We start from the raw sequence: 19,263 nt of genomic DNA, 5'->3' as shown, positions 1-19,263 counted from the left end.
GGGCGACACTTATCCAACTGTTAGTCATCACTAGGGGTGTAACGATGCGACCTCACAGCGATTAAAATCGATTACGATTCTTCAGGCAACGATTCAATGCATCACGAAATCTCTTCATTTGACCACGATTCGATTCGATACATTTTCGATCAGTTAATTCCCCCAAAACAATTTGAATACACAAATGTGGCTGGGGGAACTGATTCACTCAGCATGAATGGACTATAGGTCAATAAAAACAATACACACACACAAAAAAAACATTAACACTTTGACTGCCATGAAACGTCTTTTGACAGTTGCCGGAGGACGCTGTACAGCGTCCTTATATCAATATTTCAAAAATCTGCGATCTGATTCATATGTCCCCTCCGCTGGCCTGAGATCCACCAGCAGGACCCACTGAGCTCTCTGGCGGTTCAGGAGCGCCATCTGGTGGCCGATCGGCGCAATCGCCAAACAGGATGTGCCATAGAGGTTGTGCTAGACGTCCGTAGTACTTCCGGGCGCTCGCTATAGGTCATGGGACTCTGGCTCGTCACGCTACACAGTGATCGATTGGCAATAACTCGATAAACAACATGATTTGGACGTATATACCATTATACAAGCTGGAGATGGACCGGGTAAAAATATCCCATAATGATAAGATTTCTACTCTACGATGATCGCCCAACGGCGCGCGGAGACTGGGGTGAGTTTGAGCGTGTAACGTTACCGTCTTCGATACTAACTGCTATTATCAACATTTGACCCACATTAGATGATTGGTATAATGCTGCCCACGGAATTATAAGCGACGAACGTTAACGCCGCCATTTTGGTGCTGGGCGATTTCAATAGCGCCAATCTGAGAAAGGTATTACCTGACTTCTATCAGCATGTGACTTGCAACACCAGAGGCGGTAACATCCTAGATCACTGTTACACGCAATTTAAAGGTGGCTACAAGGCTCATTCTGATAGTGGCTTTGGTAAATCAGATCACGCGTCAATCTTTCTTTCACCAAAGTACAAACAGAGAATCAAAAGTACTCCTGTAGTCTCGCGAGAGGTGCAGAAATGGGATTTGACGTCAGAGGAGACGCTCCGGTCTGTGTTTCAGTGCAAAGACTGGAATGTGTTCCGCGACACAGATAACATTAATGTCTACACGGAAACAGTGCTGGACTATGTTTGTACTATGGTGGAAGAAACAATCCCCACTACCAAAATGAGAGTTTACCCAAATCAAAAACCCTGGGTAGACAAATCCGTCCGTGAAGCTCTGAGAGAGCGCACCAAAGCATACAACGACGGCCTAGTGGCAGGCAACATGAATGACCACAAGGTGGCGCGATACAACGTAAGGAGGACAGTGTCAGAGGCCAAACGGCGCTACAGGGATAAAATTGAACTCCAGTTTGAACAAGCTGACTCTAGAGCTATGTGGCAGGGTCTCAAAACGATGACAGACTACAAAGGCGCCTCCCTCAAACTGAACAGTGACATCTCCTTAGCAAATGACCTCAATACCTTCTATGCAAGGTTTGATGCTGGTAATAACAACACCAGCTCACAAGCCACGGCAATGGGGGGGGGGGGGGTCGGCTGCTGATGGAGGCGCAGTGTTCAGGGTAACAGAGCATGAGGTGAGGCGGACCTTTAAAAAAGTGAATATCAGGAAGGCAGCAGGTCCGGACGGCATCCCCGGCCGCGTCCTAAAAGTCTGTGCCGACCAACTGGCCCCAGTATTCACTGACATATTTAACCTGTCCTTAGAACAGGCTGTCATCCCCACCTGCCTGAAGAAGTCCACTATTATCCCTGTACCCAAAAAATCCAAGCCTGCTTGCCTCAACGACTACCGCCCTGTAGCTCTCACCTCCATAGCCATGAAGTGCTTTGAGAAGCTAGTAAAGGGCTACATCTGCTCCTCCCTCCCCATCAACATGGACCCCCTGCAATTTGCATACCGCCCCAACAGGTCCACGGAGGACGCCATAGCCCATGTGCTGCACACAGCAGCATCACACCTGGACAAGAGGCAGGGGAACTATGTGAGAATGCTATTCATCGACTACAGCTCGGCATTCAATACCATAGTCCCCTCCATACTCATAGCCAAGCTCAGGGACCTGGGCTTGAACTATGACCTCTGCCAGTGGGTCTTGGACTTCCTGACTGGCAGACCCCAGGTGGTGAGAGCAGGCAACTGCACCTCCTCATCCATCACCCTCAACATAGGGGCCCCCCAGGGCTGTGTTCTGAGTCCCCTCCTCTACTCCCTGTACACACACGACTGTGTGGCTCAGCGGAGTAGCAATACAATCATCAAATTTGCTGACGACACAGTGGTGGTGGGCCTGATCTCTGCGAACGACGAGAGGGCCTACCAGGAAGAGGTCAAGGTCCTGGCGGGATGGTGCCAGGAAAACAGCCTCTCCCTGAACGTCAGCAAAACAAAGGAGATGATTGTGGACTTCAGGAGGTCGGGGGTCAAGGACTACAGCCCCCTCAGCATCGACGGGGCACCGGTTGAGAGAGTCAACAGCTTTAAGTACCTCGGAGCCTACATATCCGAGGACTTGACATGGACCACACACATTGACAGTGTTGTGAAGAAGGCACGACAACGCCTCTACTTCCTCAGGCGCCTAAGGAAGTTCCAAGTCAGTCAGAAGATCCTTAAGAACTTCTACTCATGTACAATAGAGAGCATCTTGACCGGCAACATCACCTCCTGGTTTGGGAATAGCACTGCACAAGACCGAAGCAGACTACAAAGAGTGACACGTTCAGCCGAACGCACAATTGGAGGGGGGCTCCCCACCCTCCAGAACATTTACAACAAGCGTTGCAAGGGCAAGGCTAAGAGAATCATTAAAGACTCCAGTCACCCGAACAACTGCCTCTTTGAACTGCTGCGGTCAGGCAAGCGATACCGGAGTCTCAAGGCGAGCACAGAAAGACTCAGAAGAAGCTTCTATCCCCAGGCCATCAGGCTGCTAAACGAACAATGAATGAACACTACACAACAACAACCACCAAACGCACATAGCACACACTCACTTTAAACAAACACACTGTAGCACCCACTCCACACACTTTATAGCACACACCCACTTTAAACAAACACACTGTAGCACCCACTCCCCACACTTTATATTTATTGATGAAGGATTGCACTACAACTCGTACACCTTACTGTAAATTGTACCTAAATTGTACCTCATCCCATTTCTGCTTTGCACTAGATAGTACTGTACATTAGTACACTGCATAGTATTGTATATTATATGGTAACTCAGAACATTGTACATATGTCTATACCGAACACTGTGACCTCATTTTCTTCTTCTAAATTACATGCTATACTATGTTATTTGATACTATCTTGTCTAGCACAGTCTCTGGAGCGTAACAGTAAGAAGCATTTTGTATGAAAGTATTCTGTACTTCTGTATGACAACTATTAAAGAAACTTGAAACTTGAAACTTGAAACCCCTCGCCCATCCGGTCAACATCAGATGACGTGTAGTAACTTCTAGAAGTACCTCCAGTTGGAATTTTTTATATCGCGCTGATTGCCATCAAACTGTATTTCATCATCAATATAATGCATTTGGGGCTATAGATCACGTTCTGGAGAAAGCTGCAGAAAGAGATGAAAACATACTTATACATTAGACCATACTTTACTATGAATATGTGAATGAAAAAGTTTAACGTTGCTACACAATGAACAATACATATAGGACTTTGAATGGGCTCTAATAATGGCAATGTAGCAATAGAATTTAAAAAGTTATAGCCCTGCAAAGAAGGGGACTTTCTCCATAGACAAATAGAGCCAGCAACCTACGGTTGATAATGAATTTAACCCAAGGCAACCAAAGTGTTAAAATGTTTTTAGATTCTAAATCGATTCTAACATTTTCAAATCGATGCAGTTGAATCGTCACATTAGGATCGATGCATCGTTACACCCCTAGTCATCACCATGCCGGACTACATGGTATACATGAACTTTCATTTTCAATTAACATTCATCACTCAAACATTTCAGATCCGACATTAAATTAGTTTCTTTCCCCCCATTAATACCAGTAAATTAGACAACAAAATGACAACCAACCAACAATGTGATAACAATGAAAGATGATGAATCAATACAGTCAGTCAGTCAGTCAGTCAGTCTATGTATAAACTATAAAGGGTATCTTGTTGTACCTGTGATGCCATAGATGTTACTGCTGTCCACACAGTCCACCGTGTCGATGACCTGAAGGTTGCTACGGCGCTGACTGAGCTTCCCAGGATGCAGCTGTGGAGGGTTGCTATGGAGACGAGCAGAGACAGACGTGAGGACAGACGGACAGGAGGGTTGCTTTGGAGACGAGCGGAGACAGACGTGAGGACAGACAGGAGGGTTGCTATGGAGACGAGCAGAGACAGACGTGAGGACGGACAGGAGGGTTGCTATGGAGACGAGCAGAGACAGACGTGAGGACAGACAGGAGGGTTGCTATGGAGACGAGCAGAGACAGACGTGAGGACGGACAGACAGGAGGGTTGCTATGGAGACAAGCAGAGACAGACGTGAGGACAGACAGACAGGAGGGTTGCTTTGGAGACAAGTGAGGTGAGGAGGTGAGGAGGAGGTGAGGAAGGAGAGGAGGTGAGGAAGGAGAGGAGGAGGTGAGGAAGGAGGGGAGGTGAGGAAGGAGAGGAGGTGAGGAAGGAGAGGAGGAGGTGAGGAAGGAGGGGAGGTGAGGAAGGAGAGGAGGAGGTGAGGAAGGAGGGGAGGTGAGGAAGGAGAGGAGGAGGTGAGGAAGGAGGGGAGGTGAGGAAGGAGAGGAGGAGGTGAGGAAGGAGAGGAGGTGAGGAAGGAGAGGAGGAGGTGAGGAAGGAGAGGAGGAGGTGAGGAAGGAGAGGAGGTGAGGAAGGAGAGGAGGTGAGGAAGGAGAGGTGAGGAAGGAGAGGAGGAGGTGAGGAAGGAGAGGAGGTGAGGAAGGAGAGGAGGAGGTGAGGAAGGAGAGGAGGTGAGGAAGGAGAGGAGGTGAGGAAGGAGAGGAGGAGGTGAGGAAGGAGAGGAGGAGGTGAGGAAGGAGAGGAGGAGGTGAGGAAGGAGAGGAGGTGAGGAAGGAGAGGAGGTGAGGAAGGAGGGGAGGTGAGGAAGGAGAGGAGGAGGTGAGGAAGGAGAGGAGGTGAGGAAGGAGAGGAGGAGGTGAGGAGGTGAGGAAGGAGAGGAGGAGGTGAGGAAGGAGGGGAGGTGAGGAAGGAGAGGAGGAGGTGAGGAAGGAGAGGAGGTGAGGAAGGAGAGGAGGAGGTGAGGAAGGAGAGGAGGTGAGGAAGGAGAGGAGAGGAGGAAGGAGAGGAGGAGGTGAGGAAGGAGGGGAGGTGAGGAAGGAGAGGAGGTGAGGAAGGAGAGGAGGTGAGGAAGGAGAGGAGGAGGTGAGGAAGGAGGGGAGGTGAGGAAGGAGAGGAGGAGGTGAGGAAGGAGAGGAGGTGAGGAAGGAGAGGAGGTGAGGAAGGAGAGGAGGAGGTGAGGAAGGAGAGGAGGTGAGGAAGGAGAGGAGGTGAGGAAGGAGGGGAGGTGAGGAAGGAGAGGAGGAGGTGAGGAAGGAGAGGAGGAGGTGAGGAAGGAGAGGAGGTGAGGAAGGAGGGGAGGTGAGGAAGGAGAGGAGGAGGTGAGGAAGGAGAGGAGGTGAGGAAGGAGAGGAGGTGAGGAAGGAGAGGAGGAGGTGAGGAAGGAGAGGAGGTGAGGAAGGAGAGGAGGAGGTGAGGAAGGAGAGGAGGTGAGGAAGGAGAGGAGGAGGTGAGGAAGGAGAGGAGGTGAGGAAAGAGAGGAGAGGAGGAAGGAGAGGAGGTGAGGAAGGAGAGGTGAGGAAGGAGAGGAGGTGAGGAAGGAGAGGTGAGGAAGGAGAGGTGAGGAAGGTGAGGAAGGCGGGTTGGAGGTGAGGAAGGAGAGGAGGAGAGGAAGGAGAGGAGAGGAGGAGATGAGGAAGGAGAGGAGGTGAGGAAGGAGAGGTGAGGAAGGAGAGGAGGTGAGGAAGGAGAGGAGGTGAGGAAGGAGAGGAGGTGAGGAAGGAGAGGAGGTGAGGAAGGAGAGGAGGAGGTGAGGAAGGAGAGGAGGTGAGGAAGGAGAGGAGGAGGTGAGGAAGGAGGGGAGGTGAGGAAGGAGAGGAGGTGAGGAAGGAGAGGAGGTGAGGAAGGAGAGGAGGAGGTGAGGAAGGAGAGGAGGTGGTGAGGAAGGAGAGGAGGTGAGGAAGGAGAGGAGGTGAGGAAAGAGAGGAGGTGAGGAAGGAGAGGAGGAGGTGAGGAAGGAGAGGAGGTGAGGAAGGAGAGGAGAGGAGGAAGGAGAGGAGGTGAGGAAGGAGAGGTGAGGAAGGAGAGGAGGTGAGGAAAGAGAGGAGAGGAGGAAGGAGAGGAGGTGAGGAAGGAGAGGAGAGGAGGTGAAGGAGGAGAAGAAGGAGAGGAGGAGAAGAAGGAGAGGAGGTGAAGAAGGAGAGGAGGAGGGTTGGAGGTGAAGAAGGAGAGGAGGTGAAGAAGGAGAGGAGGTTAGGAAGGAGGGTTGGAGGAGGTGAGGAAGGAGAGGAGGAGGTGAGGAAGGAGAGGAGGAGGTGAAGAAGGAGAGGAGGAGGGTTGGAGGTGTAGGGTTGCTTTGGAGACCAGCAGAGGTGACAGCTCAGGAAGCACCACCCTGCCGTGTGGGTGGAACCATTATGCAACAGTGTCTCCAAGAACAGACCTGTCCACCCTGTTCGCCAATTAAAATGGCAGACGACTCTCGCGTTGGGAACCGGCCCGCGTGGCTAATAATCTTGTCTCGACGCGACTTGTAATGAAATGAAATACCTGGGTCTGAGGGGTGGCGGAGGCATCTCCAGGGACAGTTTGCGGAGCTGTAGGCTGAGACTGCGCGGCTTGGCCAGGGGCATGGGGGCAGAAAACTGGCCCTTTTTACACCACACCACAAAACCATGGATGTCTCTGAAAAGATTAGAAAATAGGCCATTTGATACAACATTAAATACCGTTGTATCAGGCGTGGATATATAATACACCCGTGTGTGTGTGTGTGTGTGTGTTCATGTTTTTACCATCTGGTGAGCTGCAAATGTCCCCTTGAGAATAGAAAACTGGAAAGTGAGGACAGTCTGCCAGAACGTTTTAGGGTAATAGGGGTTCAAGTTAAGGATAGGCTTATGTGGCAGGAAATCAATGTAATGTCCTCACAAGTACAACCAAGTGTGTTTGTGTGTGTGTGTGTGTGTGTGTGTGTGTGTGTGTGTGTGTGTGTGTGTGTGTGTGTGTGTGTGTGTGCGTGCGCGCGCATCTTCAGTCAAACCCTTAGTGAACCTTAAGCTCTCTCTCTTAAAGGAACATGCCAACATTATGGGAAATGTGCTCTAACTAAATCTGACTCTAAATCATCTCTCGAGTCAGACAAGAAGATATTAGATACCAATTGCCTCTGCGAGTTCAGTAGAAAGCTATCTGGCTGCCAGCTAGCCTAGCTTAGCACAAAAGAATGGAAGCCGATACGGACCACTAAATGCGAAATGGACTGCATTTATACAGCGCTTTTATCCAAAGCGCTTTACAACTTATGCCTCACATCACTCACACATTCACCCACAGACGGCAACCTGGCTGCAAGGTGCCAACCTGCTCATCGGGAGCAGTTCGGGATTACGTGTATTTCTTTTTCACTTTTTTCTCCTCCTGTTTTTCTGTATTTTTCTCCCATCCCAATTTAGTCGTTATGCCAATTCCCCCCCCTCCCCTTCCTGATCGTTGCGCGCATTTGACCCCTACTTGCCGGTCCAGGGAGCCCTGAAGTCTATCAGATGCTTCCTCCGATACATAGGAGACAGCCAGCAGCCTCTTTTCACCTGACAGCACGGACTCTCATTGGTGAAGTGTAATGCGTGGGAGGTCACACTACCCTCACCATTTCCCTCCCTCGCTGTGCAGGCGCCCTGACCGACCTGTAGGAGTCGCTGTTTACAACGACCAGGACCCACCCCACCGGCTTCCCACCCGCTGACACTGCCAATTGTGACGACAGTATGATGACCGGCCAAGCCGGAGGCACCGCTGACAGCTGGATACGATACCGGTGTCTCTGCGGTGGTAGACAGACGCTTAGTCCGCTGCGCTACCCGGCCACCAAGTCTGTGTACATTTATAATTGTCTGCTCTGTCTAACATCAGCCTGCAAAAGGGACTACAGATGGAAATGATCCTTTGGCTATAATCTGTCACATTCACATGATAATGTTCATTAATATGTATTGTAATAAAATAAAATAAATAAATAAATAAATAATAATAAAGACTGGTGGATTCCTGTATTTTTTTTTATTATTCTGGCCTTACTTCTTCAATACATGTGTGTGTGTGTGTGTGTGCGTGTGATAATACCAACCCCACACATGTGTAGTGCTGTAGCATCATTTTGCTCTTGGCCGTCAGCTTGATGTCCAACACGGCCGTATCCACGCTTCCCACCGGGACGAAGAGCACACACACCCTCTTCTTCTTCCACACCGAGGCCTCTGGAATGAATGAATGAATGAATGAATGAATGAATGAATGAAAACTTTATTTAACAGATTGCAGAATGGGTACAATACAGTACGGCTCAATACATACAATTGTTAAGGGGATGCAGACCTGAGAAAGACGTTTGTCTTGTTTCCATCAGGGTCCCCCATTTTCAATTCATATAGACATTTATGACATACACAACATACATGACATTTATGGCATAGGGACATATAGGTATTTGGTACTGATACATTTGTGACATAGGCGGTATTCAAATATACAGTACTGTTACCCCTAGATCCTGACAGAGTATATACATATGATGGGGAGGGGACTGTACATTAGGAGGGGGTGGGTGGGTGGGAGGGAAATATACATACGGCGGGGAGGGAATATATACATGCGGTGGGGAGGAGACTGTCTATTAGGAGGTGGTGGGGGTTTTGGGCATTTACGGTGGCCAGTTTCGAATTGCAGCCTCCCGTAGGTGCTCTTTAAGGGCGGTTTTGAATGTGGGCAGGGATTCACATTCCTTTACAGATTTGGGTAGGGCGTTCCACATTGTTGTGGCATAATTGCGAAACGTGTTTAGTCCCTTGTTTGAGCCGAATCTGGGTTTACCATGATTTGTTGAGCTTCCTCTGGTGTAGTGGTTGTGGTATTCACTGACCTTTGGGAAGTATTTTGACATGTACATGGGCACCCCGGTCGTATAGTGTATCTTGTAGACCAGGCCCATTGCAAGTTGCTGTACTCTGTCGTCTACTCTAAGCCATCCTAGGTTGGCAAAGTGGGCAGGGGTGAGGTGGGTTCTGGGGTTCAGGTCAAGTAGTAGTCTGACCAGTTTGTTTTGTGATGTTTGTAATTTTGTTTTAAGCGCCTTTGAGGTGCTTTGGTACCATGAGGTGCACGCATAGTCATAGTACCCTTGAATGAGTGCTCCTGCCAGAGTCTTCAGGGTATTCTTGTTTACCAGAGAGGAGATCCGGTACAAGAATCTAGTTCGTTGGTTGACTTTTTTTATTACATTGGATGCCATTTTGTCACAGGAAAGATTTGCCTCTAGGATGGAACCCAGGTAGGTAATTTCGTCTTTCCTTGTGACAATATTGTCACCCACTGTAACTGAGAAGCCGTCGGTCTTGCTGAGTTTGTTATTTGAACCGAAGAGAATGGACTCTGTTTTGCCCATGTGTAATGATAGTTTGTTATCAGCGAGCCATATGCAGATTTTGCCTAGTTCCGTTTAACACACACACACACACACACACACACACACACACACACACACACAGACACACACACACGCACAGTCGCACACACACACACAATCATTGTAAGGCTGTCCCCGAAGCCTGTTTTTGGGATTCGAAATTCGTCAGGGTTTTTCGAACGGACGTTCGAACATTTGTTTTTAATTAAAAAAAAATTGTAATACTTATTTTTTTTTGTGTATCCTCAAACTAAATCCTCAATTTGAATAAAGTGATTAATCTGATTAAATTAGTATTTTTTCTTTTATTAAATCATCCAGCCCCAGACCCAGGGCGAAGCCCCAGACCAACTAAATCAATTAAATCAACTTTCTTTAATGAATATAACTAATCAGTTTCTTCTACTATAATATTAGTGTAGCCTAATCTTTATCTGCTACTGTGAAGAAAAACCCCATTGGTTTAAACAGAATTAATATAAAAAAATATATAAAAAAATAAAAAATAAATTAAAATGATTTAGAAATCGAATGCCGACGTAGCGAACGAAGGTTCGAACGTTCGGGCTCAGCCCTAAATCATTGTCCATTGGAGTGAAAATTAAAGCTAAGTATGACGGTAGATGAGCGTGTTGTTGACGCAGGCGTACGTGTGTGTAGTATCAGATACTGTACCGCTGGGCGATATGGAGGAAATTAAGTCTTGATCATGTCTCACAATATCTGCTCACTTACGCAAAGTGATGTCCATCACCACATTGACCTGAATGGTAATGTAACGTGTGATATCAAACCTAGAAAAGATATTTCTTAAAATATTAATATATCTAGTGTGCATCAAGTGTGTGTTTGTATGTATGTATGTATGTATGTATGTATGTATGTATGTATGTATGTATGTATGTATGTATGTATGTATGTATGTATGTATGTATGTATGTATGTATGTATGTATATGTGTGTATGTGTGTGTGTGTGTATCAGGTGTGTGTGTGTATGGGTGTGTGTATCAGGCATGTGTGTGTGTGTAATAGAATAGGGGTGGGTGTGTGTGTGTATCAGGCGCGTGTGTGTGTGTGTGTGTGTGTATGTTTGTGTATTAGGCGTGTGTGTATCAGGTGTGTGTGTGTATACGTGTGCATCGGGTGTGTGTATTTGTGTATGAGGTGTGTGTGTGTGTATGTGTGTATCAGGTGTGTGTGTATGTATGTATGTGTGTGTATATGTGTATCAGCTGTGTGTGTATCAGGTGTGTGTGTATCAGGTGTGTGTGTAAGAGGCGTGTGTGTATGTGTGTATCAGGTGTGTGTGTGTATACGTGTGCATCGGGTGTGTGTATTTGTGGTGTGTGTGTGTGTATGTGTGTGTATATGTGTATCAGCTGTGTGTGTGTATCAGGTGTGTGTATATGTATGTATGTATGTATGTATGTATGTATGTATGTATGTATGTATGTATGTATGTATGTATGTATGTATGTATGTATGTATGTGTGTGTATATGTGTATCAGCTGTGTGTGTGTGTGTATCAGGTGTGTGTGTAAGAGGCGTGTGTGTGTGTGTGTGTCAGGTGTGGGTCCTCACTAGGCTCCAAGTGTTCTGGTATGTAGCAGTAGCCGTGAGGGATCGCCTCTTTGTCTGAGATGACCCGGACATCAGACACCACCAGACCCGCAGACAAATCCTAGAGGTGGAGAGAGAGAGAGAGAGATGGTGTGAGATAGAGAGAGAGACAAAGAGAGAGAGAGATTAGGATGGTCTGTGGAAATTAATAAACGAGAGGTAAGGAGAGGATACTGAGAGTAAGGTGTTAAAGGTGCAGTACGTAGTTTTGGGAGGGTCAGACAAGTGAAGAAATATTTATAATATATTATAAAGGAAAGGCATATTTTATTATTTTCATAACTGAATAGAAGACTGGGTCCCTGGGACAGTGTTTGAAGCTGAAAAACGACATGAAAAGTTACTATTTCATTGTTATTTATAATTACACAGCCTGCCATTTCGCTTACAAACATACCCTGTAGGCTTACATTCGGTTCACACAGGGCCTCGAAATGACTTTGTTTTGATTTATGATGAAAGAAGATGGAATCATTCTAAGGATTGCTGCACATCTAGAGCAAATCTGTTTAGTAAACTAACCGCAGCCTCTGTCTGCAACCCTCGTCAGAAACAACAAAACGCCGCACCAACAGGGAATAAAGACGTATAGAGGAAGTTATCATGCAAACAAGAGCATACAAGTGTGTGTCTCTCTGATAGTGTCTCTCTGGTGGTGTCTCTCTGACGGTGTCTCTCTGATGGTGTGTCTCTGATAGTGTCCCCCTGGTGGTGTCTCTCTGATGGTGTCTCTATCTGATGGTGTCCCCCTGGTGGTGTCTCTCTGATGGTGTCTCTATCTGATGGTGTCCCCCTGGTGGTGTCTCTCTGATGGTGTCTCTCTGATGGTGTCCCCCTGGTGGTGTCTCTCTGATGGTGTCTCTCTGACTGTGTCTCTCTGGCTGTGTCTCTCTGGCTGTGTCTCTCTGATGGTGTCTCTCTGGCTGTGTCTCTCTGGCTGTGTCTCTCTGATGGTGTCTCTCTGGCTGTGTCTCTCTGGCTGTGTCTCTCTGACGGTGTCTCTCTGGCTGTGTCTCTCTGATGGTGTCTCTCTGATGGTGTCTCTCTGATGGTGTCTCTCTGACGGTGTCTCTCTGATGGTGTCTCTCTGGCTGTGTCTCTCTGATGGTGTCTCTCTGGCTGTGTCTCTCTGATGGTGTCTCTCTGATGGTGTCTCTCTGGTGGTGTCTCTCTGGCTGTGTCTCTCTGACTGTGTCTCTCTGGCTGTGTCTCTCTGACTGTGTCTCTCTGATGGTGTCTCTCTGGCTGTGTCTCTCTGGCTGTGTCTCTCTGATGGTGTCTCTCTGGCTGTGTCTCTCTGGCTGTGTCTCTCTGGCTGTGTCTCTCTGATGGTGTCTCTCTGACTGTGTCTCTCTGGCTGTGTCTCTCTGACTGTGTCTCTCTGATGGTGTCTCTCTGGCTGTGTCTCTCTGGCTGTGTCTCTCTGGCTGTGTCTCTCTGATGGTGTCTCTCTGATGGTGTCTCTCTGGCTGTGTCTCTCTGATGGTGTCTCTCTGATGGTGTCTCTCTGATGGTGTCTCTCTGGCTGTGTCTCTCTGGCTGTGTCTCTCTGATGGTGTCTCTCTGATGGTGTCTCTCTGGCTGTGTCTCTCTGGCTGTGTCTCTCTGGCTGTGTCTCTCTGGCTGTGTCTCTCTGGCTGTGTCTCTCTGACGGTGTCTCTCTGGCTGTGTCTCTCTGATGGTGTCTCTCTGATGGTGTCTCTCTGACTGTGTCTCTCTGACTGTGTCTCTCTGATGGTGTCTCTCTGATGGTGTCTCTCTGGCTGTGTCTCTCTGATGGTGTCTCTCTGGCTGTGTCTCTCTGGCTGTGTCTCTCTGACGGTGTCTCTCTGGCTGTGTCTCTCTGATGGTGTCTCTCTGATGGTGTCTCTCTGACTGTGTCTCTCTGACTGTGTCTCTCTGGCTGTGTCTCTCTGACTGTGTCTCTCTGATGGTGTCTCTCTGATGGTGTCTCTCTGCCTGTGTCTCTCTGATGGTGTCTCTCTGACTGTGTCTCTCTGATGGTGTCTCTCTGATGGTGTCTCTCTGATGGTGTCTCTCTGCCTGTGTCTCTCTGATGGTGTCTCTCTGACTGTGTCTCTCTGACTGTGTCTCTCTGGCTGTGTCTCTCTGACTGTGTCTCTCTGATGGTGTCTCTCTGATGGTGTCTCTCTGCCTGTGTCTCTCTGATGGTGTCTCTCTGACTGTGTCTCTCTGACTGTGTCTCTCTGGCTGTGTCTCTCTGACTGTGTCTCTCTGACTGTGTCTCTCTGACTGTGTCTCTCTGGCTGTGTCTCTCTGCCTGTGTCTCTCTGACTGTGTCTCTCTGATGGTGTCTCTCTGGCTGTGTCTCTCTGGCTGTGTCTCTCTGACGGTGTCTCTCTGGCTGTGTCTCTCTGATGGTGTCTCTCTGGCTGTGTCTCTCTGATGGTGTCTCTCTGACTGTGTCTCTCTGACAGTGTCTCTCTGATGGTGTCTCTCTGACTGTGTCTCTCTGATGGTGTCTCTCTGATGGTGTCTCTCTGATGGTGTCTCTCTGATGGTGTCTCTCTGCCTGGGTCTCTCTGGCTGTGTCTCTCTGACTGTGTCTCTCTGACTGTGTCTCTCTGACTGTGTCTCTCTGACGGTGTCTCTCTGGCTGTGTCTCTCTGACTGTGTCTCTCTGATGGTGTCTCTCTGATGGTCTCTATCTGATGGTGTCTCTCTGGCTGTGTCTCTCTGGCTGTGTCTCTCTGATGGTGTCTCTCTGATGGTGTCTCTCTGACTGTGTCTCTCTGGCTGTGTCTCTCTGACTGTGTGTCTCTGGCTGTGTCTCTCTGATGGTGTCTCTCTGATGGTGTCTCTCTGGCTGTGTCTCTCTGGCTGTGTCTCTCTGGCTGTGTCTCTCTGATGGTGTCTCTCTGATGGTGTCTCTCTGATGGTGTCTCTCTGACTGTGTCTCTCTGATGGTCTCTATCTGATGGTGTCTCTCTGGCTGTGTCTCTCTGGCTGTGTCTCTCTGGCTGTGTCTCTCTGGCTGTGTCTCTCTGATGGTGTCTCTCTGATGGTGTCTCTCTGATGGTGTCTCTCTGATGGTGTCTCTCTGATGGTGTCTCTCTGATGGTGTCTCTCTGATGGTGTCTCTCTGATGGTGTCTCTCTGGCTGTGTCTCTCTGGCTGTGTCTCTCTGACTGTGTCTCTCTGACTGTGTCTCTCTGATGGTGTCTCTCTGGCTGTGTCTCTCTGACTGTGTGTCTCTGACTGTGTCTCTCTGATGGTGTCTCTCTGATGGTGTCTCTCTGCCTGTGTCTCTCTGACTGTGTCTCTCTGATGGTGTCTCTCTGACTGTGTCTCTCTGCCTGTGTCTCTCTGACTGTGTCTCTCTGCCTGTGTCTCTCTGACTGTGTCTCTCTGATGGTGTCTCTCTGACTGTGTCTCTCTGCCTGTGTCTCTCTGACTGTGTCTCTCTGACTGTGTCTCTCTGACTGTGTCTCTCTGCCTGTGTCTCTCTGACTGTGTCTCTCTGACTGTGTCTCTCTGACTGTGTCTCTCTGACTGTGTCTCTCTGATGGTGTCTCTCTGGCTGTGTCTCTCTGCCTGTGTCTCTCTGATGGTGTCTCTCTGATGGTGTCTCTCTGACTGTGTCTCTCTGGCTGTGTCTCTCTGGCTGTGTCTCTCTGCCAGTGTCTCTCTGCCAGTGTCTCTGGCTGTGTCTCTCTGCCAGTCTCTCTGCCAGTGTCTCTCTGCCTGTGTCTCTGGCTGTATACCTTGCTGTAACAGAGGTAGTAACCAGCCTTCACAAAGCTCCGAGTGAAGTTGGCTGCCGCTCCGTCCTCCGTGATGTTGATCTGAAAAGGGACAGAGAGAGAGAGAGAGAGAGAGAGAGGTATTATATTTTATTGTCCATTATAAATTGCAAAAAAAAAACATTTGTATTTTGCATTAAGGGTGAGGGGGAAAAAAAATCAATACAGCGATACATTGCGGTAATTTGCAAGTATCAATATATATATTTGTATTTATGTGATGATTGGAGTGAGGTGGAAAAAAGGTCATGAATAAATAAATCGCAATATATCACAACATATCTCAACATCGCAATATTACAATACCGTGACTCTAGTATGGTGATAATATATAGTCTTGTGGGGCCTCTGGCGATTCCCACCCCTATTTTGCATACCTGCATGTTCTGGACAGGTGCGTCACATTAAGAGAGAAAAGTCCTGCATACTATACCGTCTCGTCTTCACACTCGACACATTAATCAACTTCATTAATAATACTAGGTTCTGGTCGTCCAGGCGCCTGATGGAGGTGGTTATTTATTTATGACCAAAACATAGTATTAATAAAGTTGAATGGAAGTGAAGACTGTTAATAAACAAATGCTTACGATACGTATCCATGTAGTATCGCCAGGCCATTTTTGTGCCTTCTATGTTTTTTGGTACTCTACGCCTGTAAAGTACCCTAATAAACCGTGTGATTTTTCGTTTTGGTACTCTACGCCTGTAAAGTACCCTAATAAACCTTGTGTTTTTTTTTGGTACTCTACGCCTGTAAAGTACCCTAATAAACCTTGTGTTTTTTTTTTGTACTCTACGCCTGTAAAGTGCCCTAATAAACCTTGTGTTTTTTCGTTTTGGTACTCTACGCCTGTAAAGTACCCTAATAAACCTTGTGATTTTTCGTTTTGGTACTCTACGCCTGTAAAGTACCCTAATAAACCTTGTGTTTTTTTTTGGTACTCTACGCCTGTAAAGTACCCTAATAAACCTTGTGTTTTTTTTTTGTACTCTACGCCTGTAAAGTGCCCTAATAAACCTTGTGTTTTTTCGTTTTGGTACTCTACGCCTGTAAAGTGCCCTAATAAACCTTGTGTTTTTTGGTACTCTGTAACGTTCATTTCACTACATGTCTCGTGTATGTATGTGCCAAATAAAACTCTTGAATCTTGAATGTACTCTAAGCCTGTAAAGTACCCTAACAAACAAACCATGTCTTGTTTGGTACTCTACACACCTTGCTCTACCCACTGAGCTACAGCAGGACCAGGCCTCTGCCTCAGACTAGGGGTGGGGAAAAAATATCGATACGTAGTAGTATCGCGATACTTTGCGTGGCGATACTGTATCGATACAGGGACGCCAAGTATAGATATTTATTTAAAAAAAAAAAAAAAAAATGTATAAGGAAGTTGCATTGTTCATTTCAATACCTGTAATAGTACAGTAGTCCACACACACACACACACAGCTAAATTGGAATATGACTGTAATACAAACAGTTCAGTTTGTCAGGTACATGCAACACAGATTACAGTGTTGACATCTGTCTGCTTGAGAAAATACCATGTTCTGCAATAAAAATGATTGAAGTGACTGAACTTTATTTTATTAGATAAAACATGTTGACAAAGTTTTACTTTGCAGTTGAAAAAAGGTAATAAATCGCAGTATATCGCAATATTAATATCGCAATACTCAGCGCATCGCAATATATTTAGTATCGCAACACTATCGTATCGTGACTCAAGTATCGCGATAGTATCGTATCGTGAGGCCTCTGCTGGTGATTCCCACCCCTACCTCTCAGACCATCTCCTACCATGCTGAATTCTTTGGGGCAGGTGCTGCTGTTTGAGGCCCAGACCACTGCTGTCACTGGCATGACGGGCACACCGCTCCGCTCTATAAAAGACATCTGAGGAGGAACAGACAGCATAGAGGGAGGAGGCGGGTGGGGGGGGGGGGGGGGGACAAGAAGCAGCAGCAGCAGTGATTTGGGTGTTCCGTTTTGATAGTGGACAACAAGAATGACTTTTTAAAACCACGGAACATCAGTATCTTCCATCATATTATAAAACTATTTGTGTGGTGGTCGTCACAAACGGACTTCTCAAACGGGCAGAATGTTCTTTTGTCTTGTGTAATAATAACCTGCATGGAAAAAACACTGAACAACATAAAAAGTGAAGAGGGAATAAATAGTAAAGCCTACAGGCTACATTTAGCCCATACGTGTTTTTCCGGTACTAAGAATGTCTTTGTTTACTGAACATTCACACTACTGTATGGATCCTGTTGCCAGTTATAAAAGAGTTTGTGTTTTCCAAGCCCTGCCCCACAATCTGTGATGTCACACAGCCATGTACTGCTCCGTAGAAACTTAATTGTGTAGTCATCGCACTATATAAACAATAAAATGATTCAGTCTCTGAGTCCTGTATATTACTAAATATGTGCACTACATCTCTACCTAATTTTTGCATGTTGTACTTTAGTTGTGTATATTATTTGTATAGGGTTTGGTCAAATCAAATGATTTTGTCTTTATTATTTTTACTGTATGAAGCACAACCACTGTAATGTATAATATTACATTTAAAATATAAATAAATTAATAAAATAAAACAAATAAATAAAATAAAATAAAAATAAATAAATATATTTAAATATTATGTACCTATATGTGACAAATAAAACAGAAATTGAAACTATATGAGTATAGTACCAAACGAGCGACTTCAGATTTTACATTCTGGTTCCATCACAAACTGGAATCTTGGTTCCCCAACAGAGTTGTTCCTGTTTCACAAATTGCCTAACAAACGACTGGACGTTAGGGAACAACGTCATGGGAACAAGTCAAAACAACCTAAACCATACAATCACTGCACTGAGGACAAAAGAATGTCACTTTGTGGTATTGCAAGGCATTTGGCAGTCTTGCAACAATACCACAACAAGCGCAACATTCTGTTGTCCTCTGTGCAGTGATTGTGTGGTTTAGGTTGTTTTTAACATAATTGTTGTGTTCCTCTCAACAGATTATGTGTGACTCTTATAAAACGTATGGAAACATCATCACCACCATCTCCAGGCCTATTCAACCATCATCATTTAATCCAAAACTAGGCTAGGTAACATCAGGGAAGCAAATCCATTGAATCTGTAACGTTACATACAACCCTAGCCAGATCATATTAATAAACAATCATATCATAATGAGCGTTTAATTGACATAACTTTTTTAGACCGCTTCTTAAAGTCCATCAGTTTTCTTGCATTTCGCCAATCTCCGCGAATTAATCGTAAATAATTATACTCACGCCGCTTTTATATGTAATGTTCCTCTCTTGCGGTGTCTTCCGAAGACAAGCCAACAACTTTTAAAGCCGATATTTCTTGGTCTTCCTTGTCAAATCAGGAAGTACAGACTGACCCCCCCCCCCCAAATGACTTCAATTCCCATCGAGCGTCGGGGGTAATGACGACTACTGCACTTCCGCGTTACATGGAGCTCGTGACTACTGCACTTCCGCGTTACATGGAGCTCGTGAGGGAGAGACTCCCTGGGCAATCTGCGCACGGAAGTGAAGAAAATACCGGAAGTGTTGCGGTAGTCTATAATACAGTGCTATATCTGAACGCTAGATGGCACCACGAAACAAGTTTTACACAATTATGTATCGCTATAATATTTGTACGGCTATTATAATACATACAAACCATTGGTCGCCCGTTGTTGTCTTAAATCGCCCAGGCAATGGGGTTGTGACATGCGTTGCTTGCAGCTTATTCATTTGAGTAAACGATGTAATAAGGGCTCTCTTAATTAGGTTACAATCATTTCTTTTGAAATACATGATAATATATTGGGAATAGGGGGCAGGGAGGGGAGAGAGACTTGCAATTGTTACTTCTATTTCAAAACAAAATGGTAAGGTGTGTGTGCGTGTGTTTGGGGGGAGGATAGGCAGAAGGGGTTAGAGAGTGCTGAGTGAAAGATCGATTCTCATTTGCATGAAAATGAGGCAGAGCAGGGGAGATGGAGGGAGGGGAGGATAATGGAAAAGGGGGGGAAGGGTGAGAGAAAGGGGCGAGGAGGGAGAAAGGAGACAAGCGGGATGGAGAGAGACGTCGCC

At 46.6% G+C, this 19,263-nt stretch overlaps 1 protein-coding gene across 1 annotated transcript in view; it reads right to left on the bottom strand.

The window, feature by feature from the left end:
- mvb12a (multivesicular body subunit 12A) overlaps positions 1–18,533 on the bottom strand; it is a 35,370-nt gene extending 16,837 nt beyond the window's left edge. The window contains exons 1-7 of the mRNA XM_084319462.1: positions 18,448–18,533; positions 16,944–17,039; positions 15,101–15,181; positions 11,337–11,436; positions 8,418–8,547; positions 6,842–6,976; positions 4,214–4,320 (exon numbers count right to left, since the gene is read on the bottom strand). Of these exons, the coding sequence (XP_084175588.1) occupies positions 4,214–4,320; positions 6,842–6,976; positions 8,418–8,547; positions 11,337–11,436; positions 15,101–15,181; positions 16,944–17,039 (649 nt within the window). The 5' untranslated portion in view covers positions 18,448–18,533. The remainder of the gene's footprint in view (positions 1–4,213; positions 4,321–6,841; positions 6,977–8,417; positions 8,548–11,336; positions 11,437–15,100; positions 15,182–16,943; positions 17,040–18,447) is intronic.
- Between the last annotated feature and the right edge of the window lie 730 nt (positions 18,534–19,263).

The sequence above is a fragment of the Notolepis coatsorum genome (assembly GCF_963971535.1).
Source record: "Notolepis coatsorum genome assembly, chromosome: 7".
Classification (NCBI taxonomy): Eukaryota; Metazoa; Chordata; class Actinopteri; order Aulopiformes; family Paralepididae; genus Notolepis; species Notolepis coatsorum.
Note: the sequence above shows the minus strand (reverse complement) of the source record. Positions and strands in the feature narration are given on the sequence as shown.